General features: G+C 35.5%; 1 protein-coding gene across 1 annotated transcript; it reads left to right on the forward strand.

Moving 5' to 3' along the window:
• On the forward strand, positions 1–498 carry LOC134260516 (uncharacterized). The gene has a single exon (XM_062743072.1). It carries the CDS (start codon positions 1–3, stop codon positions 496–498), a length of 498 nt encoding a protein of 165 aa, XP_062599056.1.
• The last annotated feature ends 9903 nt before the right edge of the window (positions 499–10401 follow it).

Consider the following 10401-nt stretch of genomic DNA (forward strand, 5'->3'; position numbering starts at 1 on the left):
ATGAGTGTCCAGGAGATACAAGGTGATTTACTCAACTGTGAGGTAGAAGCTATTGTTCATCAATGTGATTGTTTGTCTGTAAAAGCTTATGGATTGAGTCAAATTATTGCAGAGAAATTCCCACAAGCCAATCTCTATGCCACCCGCAGAGCTTCGAGATTTCAAAATATAGCTTTAGAACAAGATAGAGGAATTCCAGGCACTATTAAGGTGTTTCCTTCACAAACCCCTGTGGTCATTTGTTTACTATCTCAATGGGATTATGGAAAAGCAAGTCACAGACCTAGAAGAATTTCCACTTATCAGGACACAGCATATAATAGAGAGAAATGGTTTCAAGCTTGTTTACAACAAATGGGTAGTTTACCTTACCAGACTTATGCTTTTCCTTTTGGATTATGTTGTGGACTAGCAGGAAATAAGGATCATTATAGACATTATATTGAACAATTTGCACACACTTATAACAAACAGGTGTACATTACTTGTGGATATTAAGTGTATGTATGTATGTATGTATGTATGTGTTATTGTTTTGATGAAAAAATAAATGTTTTAAAAAATGTGTGTTTTGATGTGAATTTATTTTTTAAAAAGAGGGAAATTATTATTATTATTAAAAAAAAGTTTTATAAGTTTTTAAAAAAGTTAAAAAATTTATAAGTTAAAAAATTTATAAGTTTTCAAAAAATTTATAAGTTTTTTAAAGTGACTTGGTGTTATAACTTGAGAGAAACACAATTCGTTTCTTTTTATTGACTGTATAAGGTACTCTTTTCTTATTTACCCACTGTATAAGAAGGTAATCTTTTTTTTTCTTGTTTACCCGCTGTATAAGGTACTCTTTTTCTTTTTTGAACACACAGAACGTTTCGTTTGACTGTATTTTTAAAAAAGATCCTCTTTTTTTCTAAGATACAATCGTTTCTTTGACTGTTATTTTAGAAAAAAAGATCCTTTTTTTTTTTCTAAGACACATACACATTTCGTTTCTCTTTTCAACCGTTTAAGTAGGCATCTTTTCGAAAAATTTGGTGGCTCTTAAAAGAGCCGTTTGGTCGATTTTTTTAGACAGGGTTTACTCCCTGTGTCCCCTGCCTCGTCCCCGGAACTCTGGGCGGTCTGAGAGTGGTCTCCTGACCGAGGGTAAGGGCAGTCTGGTGGGGGGTCTCAAGGGCCGTGGTGGTCTCAACCCTAGGACCCCGCGGGTGGCCACGTTCCTCGCCATGGGTGGTCTGGGGTCTCGCCTCCTGCAAAGCGGACAGCAGCCTAGGGGTGGGGCCTGGAGGACCAGCACCTCCGAGCACCGGTAACAGGCGGGCCTGTTCCGGCACTGGCAGCAAACGTAGTTGGAGGGCTGGTCCTCCTCCAAGCATACTGTACACTGAATGGTGGCCTGTGGCAGCTGGATGCCCCAAACTGGTACGGGTCCCCTGGGAACGGGCGCACTGACTGGGGGTACTGGCCGCTCTTCCTCCGGTGCCCAGCTGTCATTTACCGGGGGCTCCCAGTCGGAATCACTATCCGATGATAGTGCTGCCGCTCCCTGCTGTTGACTGGGTGACCAGGTGGGGGTAGGCGGTCGACGAGGGGGGGGACGGGCTCCTCGGACTTGCAGCTGGTGGACTGGCAGGACCCAGGGTCGCAATGGACAATAGGGTCAGCTCTCTCCCGGTCGCTGCATCCCTCACGATCCACACCGCTTCTAAGTAAATATCAGCCATGGTGAAATACCTGGGGAAATCTCCCTGCTGAGCCATACTGATTCGGCGATCCGTAAAACGAGATGCTAACAGAATGACGCCGAGTTCTAGAGAGCGTCTGTATTTATGCATAGAGCACGGACGGAAAAGAGAGCACCTCGATGGCGAGAGCCGAAATCTCATGGCGAACCGAAATTGTGTGTGTTTTGTACTTTGGGACTTACATATTTTCATGGATTATTTAGTAGGTGTTCATAGTAGGATTCCATAATGATACAGGTCTAAACAAGATAAGTTTCCTGCTTCTTTTCATACTAGAATGGATACATGACATGCATCCTTTGTGGAGAAATGAGTAAAAAACCTCGAAGCGACGAGGTGAAATCCAGTGACCCGAGTGTATAAAATAAACCTTTTCAGTCTTTTTAGAGGGTGAGACCCGGAAAACTCATGTGGGTTAGGGAGAAGGGACTTAGGGAAGACTGCCGATATAGTTTTTATTTCAAAAGAATCATGATCAGGGTAAAAAACAAGCTCAAATAGGTTTACCTATAGACACAATGAGGGGTCAGAGGTCACGGATTTTCAGAAAATCATACTATGAGATATATAAGGATTCTTGGAATCTAGCTTTTATCTGATTGATATTTTAAGAAAAATAAAATGATATGAGGTTAAAAATAATTCGTATTTACTTTTTAGATCCTTTACAAGTCATGATCGTTTGTTTTTTACCAAAATCGAACACTGTAGTGACACTGGGAGTGTAAACAACGTAGGACATACACATTCCCTGATTTTTTAAGTGACCCAATGTTTTATGAAAGAAAATTTGACATGAAAAGATTCGTACTACTTTAAAAATCATTCGTATTTACTTTTTAGATCATGATCCACTCTAGATTTTTTATGTTTATGATTAAAAACCATACACACACACTGCGCGTCTCAAAAAAAAAAAGAATTCAAAAATATTGTAAGTTTATTTCATACAGAAATACCTTCAATGTATAGAGTGAAATTTACTTATAGATTTTTAAAAAGGGGTTATTATTATTAAAAGTTTAAAAAAAAGTTTTATAAGTTTTTAATTTTAAATTTAAAAAGTGACCTGGTGTTATAAACTTGAGATACACACACGTTTCTTTTTTATTGACTGAATATGAAGGCATCTTTTCGAAAAATTTGGTGGTCCTTAAAAGGACCGTTGGGTACAAAACACTTTTTGGTTTTTTCTGGTTTTTGTTGATTTTTTTGGTTTTTTCGTTGATTTTGTTGATTTTTTTTTTTTTTGGTTTTTTCAAATTTTGTTGTCAAGGAAGGTCCCGCCTAGGCTGCCAGCAGCTCCTGGACTAACTGTCCAATGTTTCTGGACCCGTCTTCTTCTTCATCCGAAGAACTGTCACTGTCACGGGGGGCGAATTCCGGCCTCCTGGACAAGGGTACGGGGACACGAATCTGGTTCCGGCAAAGGGGACAGGCCATCCTCTGCTCTACTACCCTAGCCGCACAAAGCATGCAAGAGGGCCGCTGCATGCAACGGCTGCAACAATAGTTACTTGTCTCTCCTTCAGACATGCACAAGGAACAGAAAATGGTCTGTTGGGGGACCTGGAAGCCCCAGGTGGGGATCCTCCCATGGTTTCTGGCCCGTGTCTGGGTTGCAGCAGTAATAGCAGGTCTGGGCGGTGGTGGGGGTGGCGTTCGTGGGGTTCCCCTGCTTCGAAGCCTGGTGTAGGGGGTGCGGGTCCTTCTGCTGGGGGGCTCCAGAAGCCTAGTTCTCGTCATGTTGTAGTGTGATATTTCCTCTCCAGTATCCATCCGTCTTATAATTATATGGTGCTCAATGGAGATCCCGGGTATCACCCATATATCTTGATGAAATTGGTTGTCCATCTTCTTCTTGTTCTCAAATCAAGCGCAAAGGAATGACACTGAAACCACGGAGGGGCTGTATTTATTTACATTAGCAGACAATAGTTCAATCGCGGTAAAATATCAACAAATCAATCACGTGATTAAATGTGATTGGCTAAAAGAAAAAAATCGCTTTTGGTCATGTGATCAAAAAGAGCTCCATCACAGTGACAAAGCAAAATTGAAGGGGGAAAGGCCGAACCCGAGTGTATCTATGACGTCATATAATAACATAACAGTGATGTAGTATTACATGATTTTTTATTTTATTTTATTTCTTAAAAACTAACAATGCTTCTAACTGTAGAATTCTCCTCCGAAATCGTATTCGATTCGCTACTAGGGTCATCCAGGGACTTCTCCGGTCTTCGGGGGTAATTCGTAGATTTGATTTGAGGTTTTGGTATTAAAAAAGTCACGGATTTTCTTAACCTATGTGTGAAATTTCCCAGGTATTGAAATACATACCTTTTTTTTTTCTTTTCATTGCATCTATGTATTATCACAGTAAAAAAAAATATTATTATTGCAGCCCGGAGGACCGGGCTGCTCTATACATATAAGTTTAAGTGTTGGAGTATGGTGATTGGGTAGGGAGAAGTTATTCAGAATTAAAGGTTTTCTTAACATTGAAAAGATTGTTAATCAGAATGTTCTTCCCTTTCTAAATTACGATATACATAATATATAAACTTCCATTAAGTGAATATGTAAAAATAAATATGTTTTACATATTTAATATTTAAAGTTGCGTATCATTTACTATCGAAAAAACGACAGATCCCTTTTTTTAGAACATCGAATTTTACTTCTCGCATAAAAACGTACTCTGCATAGTTCATGTCTTATTTTCTAAAATTAAACATTAATACATTTTTGAATATAGGTGATGCATGTGTCTAACTTCAGTTTATATTTTATGCAGCCAACATTTACACGAGGAATTGATCAAGTTTAAAATGGTATCGTTTTTGTTTGTTTTTGATCCGACTTTAAGTTTTCAAAATATTCGCGACTACCGTCGCTATCAATTAGATATGCCTTTTCACACATATTAAAGCGGTTTGATGATCAAGACTCATTCCCATTGTTTAAAATTCATTTCCCTGACAATTATGGTTACATCAATGTTTACTTGTTATTTTTTATTCTCATGTTTATACCCCACGTAGGTAAAACGTATTTTGGCACAATGCCCTGACTTGAATCGCTGCCAAGTAATACCTGTGTAGTCAGCATATTTTTTACACACGGGGACTTGAATCGCTGCCAAGTATTTACCTGTATAGTCAGCATATTTTTTGCACACGGCTCTAAACAAACTTGGCTCAGTGCCAAGTATTTACCTGTGTCCATAAACAAAACGTAGTACCTACGTACCAATGTAAAAAAACACTGTGTAAACAACTCCAGTATTTAAGGGGAATAGGTTAGGGTTAGTTAGGGGGTTAGGGTTAGGGGCTAGGGTTAGTTAGGGCTAAGGGGGTTAGGGTTAGTTAGGGTTAGGGTTAGTTAGGGCTAAGGGGGATAGGGTTAGTTAGGGTTAGGGTTAGGGGGTTAGGGTTAGGGGGTTAGGGTTAAGGTTAGGGTTAGGGTTAGTTAGGGCTAAGGGGAATAGGGTTAGTTAGGGTTAGGGTTAGGGGGGTTAGGGTTAGAACTCCACTGAGTTGACCCATTTATCCCCTCAACCTCAGAACTGATCACATGATTTCTCTCAACCAATCAGAATCTTCCGCCCTATCTAGGCCGTTTATACTACTAACAGTCGTAAGAACGTCGGGACGAACTGTGACGTCGTACTTGAAATAAAATGACGTTTAGCACAATCAATATAACAATACGTATTACCCTAACAAAAAAATACTATAGTTAACTATAGTTTACTATAGTTAACTATAGTACCAAAGTTATAACTTTTGAACTTTGATTTACTATGGTGAAAACTTTGGAACTTTGATTTACTATGGTGAAAACTTTGGAACTTTGATTTACTATGGTGAAAACTTTGGAACTTTGATTAACTATAGTAAAAACTTTGGAACTTTGATTTACTATGGCGAAAACTTTGGAACTTTGATTTACTATGGCAAAAACTTTGGAACTTTGATTAAGCACTATAAACCCTTAAGATTATGGTTTTGCTGCCCATTCTGTACATTATATAAATTTCAAGTTTAAGATTCATTAAAGCTTCAGAATTTTTTTTCAAAAACCCAAATCGTCCCCCAAATAAAACAATGTACAAAAAAAATTTTTAATGTAAAAATAGTCTCTTTCACCGATAAATAAGCAGTATTTATTTAAATATATTTAATTTTAATTATAAATAATTATTAATAATTAGAATATTTAAGTTGTTAAAGTAATTACAAAAAAACATTGGAACTTAAATTTACTATAGTAAAAAATTTGGAACTTTGAAAAACTATGGTATAAACTTTAAACTTTGATTTACTATCGTGAAACTTTAGAACTTTGATTTACTATGGCAAAAACTTTGGAACTTTGATTTACTATGGCGAAAACTTTGGAACTTTGATTTACTATGGTGAAAAACGACTTTGATTTACTATGGCGAAAACTTTGGAACTTTGATTTACTATGGTGAAAACTTTGGAACTTTGATTTACTATGGTGAAAACTTTGGAACTTTGGTTTACTATGGCTAAAACTTTGGAACTTTATTATAGTAAAAACTTTAGAACTTTGATTTACTATGGCGAAAACTTTGGAACTTTGATTTACTATTGCAAAAACTTTGGAACTTTGATTTACTATGGTGAAAACTTTGGAACTTTGATTTACTATGGCGAAAACTTTGGAACTTTGATTTACTATGGTGAAAACTTTGGAACTTTGATTTACTGTAGTAAAAACTTTGGAACTTTGGTTTACTATGGCTAAAACTTTGGAACTTTGATTTACTATAGTAAAAACTTTGGAACTTTGATTTACTATGGCGAAAACTTTGGAAGTTTGATTTACTATGGTGAAAACTTTGGAACTTTGATTTACTATGGTGAAAACTTTGGAACTTTGAATTACTATAGTAAACTATAGTTAACTATAGTTTACTATAGTATTTTTTTGTTAGGGTAGGCTCACAAAATAGCAATTAGTATATAAATTTGATGAATAAAAAAGACACTGGCAGGAAATGTTGAAACTTGGTAAAAACTAGAAAATCTTTTTAATTAATAGAATTCTGCATAGACCGTTTCACGGTAACTGACTGCAGTACTGCTCTTTTGCTGGGCAAAATGATATACTTTGGTGAAATATGACGTAAAAGCAATTGTTTAAATAACGTCATTTAATTATCTATCAACAAAACTCCGCTAAACGTTATTACTTTGCTCTGAAAAAGTGTAGTACCGCAGTTATCGCGAAGGGGCTAATTCTCATTGCCCCCTCTTTCTCATCTCTCTCTGTCCTTTCTCCATCTTTCCTTAACTTCTTAAAATTCTTTCACATATTCTCTTCATTGTCTTGTATGTAAATGTGATCTTCGATTGTTTGTATTTGTAACTTGTTTGACTGAAGAATAAAAAAAAATAAAATGATATTGAGCCATTCTAAGGTAAAACAACTTGTGACACATGTTTTTGAGATAAAGTCATATTAAAATTAAATTCGCCATTTTACAGATAGAATTGGATTTTTGGCCTGAAGTGGGGTGTTGAGCCATGAGTAAATTTTACCCGAATGCATTATACTAGTTCAGTCATGCATAAGATCTGAATCAATAAAGAAAATGACGAAGACTATCTAACACAAAGATAGTTTTGTGAAAAATGTGCTATTTGTCGCTAACTATTCTTAAGGAACTTATGATGTATGTTCTCTAAAGTTATGATTAACATTGTCAAGAGCGAAAAAGTGTGTGAGAGGTATAATTTAAAGATTAAAAAAAAACATACACATGTATAATACTCAAATTAAATTGCTTGCATAAGTTTCATTTAACATCAAAATAAATTTGATTTAAAATTTTTTTGTAGAGTCAAATGAGCCGATTCCGAAATAAATATGTAGTGTCAAGATGCATTATTATACACTTATTTAATGACAACGAGGTAAACAGTCAAACTCTTGTCCCTAGGTAGTGGGGAAGACCTGAGAAACTGTTTCCCGAGGTCCCTAGGTAGTGAGAAAGACCTGGCAACAGTTTCCCAGGTATTCCCCACTACCCAGGGACAACAGTTTGACTGTTTCACTGAGTAGTCATTTAATAAGTGTTTTATTACCTGGCCTACTATATAATTAGAAACACACAAACTATCAATAAAGAGTTTTAACAACTGTTTATTCACATACTAGTCTATTAATTAGCGGAACGATTAAATTATTATTTAATAATTTAAAGTAATAATTAATGAATTTATTGTTTGTGTTTTTTGTTCCAATTTAATTAATATAGTGATGTCGTGATCATCAAAACGCTTGAATATCACGATGACGCTTTAAACATGCAACAGTTCATTCTGTGACCCGCTAAACATTTCAAGTGTTTCATGATCATGCAAAAACATAGAATAAATCGTGAAACAGTTCAAAATGCCTAATTACAATTTATATAGTATGTTAGGTAATGAATATGTATTTTTATGCCCCCCCCCCTTTGAAGAAGGGAGAGCATGTTGCTATGCTGTTGTCTGTCGGTCCACTTAGTTTCCGTTCATTTTCTTCACAACCGTTGCACATACTGAAATGAAATTTGGTATACAGAATTATCGGATGAATATCTAGGAAAAATTTTGTTTTGGGTACGATCGCTTTATTTTTGACAGAGTAATGCCCCTTGGACTTAGAAAAATTCCAATATTTGCAGTTTCCGTTTATTTTCTTCGCAGAGGTTGCACATACTGAAATGAAATTTGGAATACAGATTAATCAGATGAAAATATAGGTCAAGTATTGTTTAGGGTACGATCGTGTCATTTTTGACAGATTTATGCGCCTTGGACTTGGAAAAATTCCAATTTGGGGGAGGAAGTAGAAGTGTTTTACAAACATCTCTTGTTATAATTTCATTGACCGCTCTGTGGAGCCCTATATAGTAATCAGTTCATAACAATTTTAAATGTTAAGTCTCGTAAATATTTAGTACGCAACTTTAATTACCTCTGCTTCTTATGATGTCCTACTAAAAACTGTTGTATCGAAAACTTATTAAATGTTAATTAAGTAAAGAAGTCACAAACGTGCACTTGTTATGATTTTAATCAGAAATAATGACTAGATCATAACTAAAAGTAGCACAGCTCCATTTCTTATTAATTATATTGAATTAAACTTCTGAGGGAATTTTTCTATTTCATTAACTTTGCTAAAATTAATCATCTAGTTTCGGGACTATGTAATAGAATACAATTGGTTATAATTTTTCAGAACTTGTGCTCAATCCCTTTGTAATTATATTACAATAAAATATGTTCAAATCAATACAATTGGTACATCATTATAAGAAGAAAATTATACATTGCAAGCGAAAATAAAAACAAGTAGATGAAAATACTGCTTAAGGACAAATGATACAAACCAAAAAACCCTGGATGCCTGGATTGGTATATATTTTTTGACCTAATTTCATTGCAAATGATGCTAATAATAAATTTCTAGAATATAAAGACGTTGTAAACCTTCTGTGACGTTCAAAATTTTATCCCTCTGAAACCATCAGTATTATTCTACACAAATATTTTTTTAATTTACGCGGTGAAACTTATTCATTTTATTCATTAAAACATGACTCAAGTTGTTTTTTTTCAAATTTTTTAACAAAAGTTTGCATCCTCTGTCCTTAAGATCAAAATTGATTTTTCTTACTAATAAGTCATCATTCAAAAATGTGCAAAAATTATAAAGATCATTAAACCATTAGAACTCGGCAAGAGAAAAAAAGTAAAATGACACTAGACTTTGCATAATACATTATTACTTTTTCAAGATGTAAAAAAGGTCGTCTATATCATGAAAATTATGAACATTACCTAGTCCATTAATCTTAGTTATGTTACAATTTCTGTTTAAAAACAAATTACCCTAATACATGTAGCATGACTTAGTTGGACCAACGGTGGGTTTAAGTTGGATGGTTGGTAGAATATTCGCGTTGGGGAACAAAAGAGTGCCAAACGTTGGTCCAACGTTGATCTACGTTGGCATTTAAGCTAAACCAACGATGTTGGCCCAATAACGGTCCATTGCTGTAATATGCTGACACAAAACATGGCGACTACATGTCGGACACTGAAATGCTGGTCCAAAATTTGTGCAACCTAGTAAATGTTGACCTGCAACAATACCACTGTGTGATTGGTATGACCGAGTCTTACCGAGTAAAAGTTGACACGTAACATGGCCACGTAGTGTTACACATTTAATGTTGGTCCAGCTAAGTATTTTTTTTTTACAAATGAGACGTTAGCCTTGTATTTCTGGATGCAGTTGGTCCATTAGATGGAACAGCTGAATAACGTAGCCTGTGATGTTGAAGATAAAATGCTGGTCCAACGTTGGCTTAATAGTTTGAAAAGTGTTCATCAGCAATCTTAGGATTATTCGTAAATCGATCATTATGTAAAACGTTATTATTATAAACTTTGATCTATATCATGAAACGTATGAAGATAACGAACAGTATTCAAGATCCAAAGTCCATAAAACTATACAACAAGAGGCCCAGGGGCCACATCGCTCACTTAAGCTCTGACTATGTAAAACTAAATGCAAAAATCAGCTCAGTATTGAAAAATTTAAATATTAAAGTGGGTTCAAG

Source organism: Saccostrea cucullata, unplaced genomic scaffold, assembly GCF_032062105.1.
Source record: "Saccostrea cucullata isolate Sc308-1 unplaced genomic scaffold, CSIRO_AGI_Scuc_v1 ctg2137, whole genome shotgun sequence".
Taxonomy (NCBI): domain Eukaryota; kingdom Metazoa; phylum Mollusca; class Bivalvia; order Ostreida; family Ostreidae; genus Saccostrea; species Saccostrea cuccullata.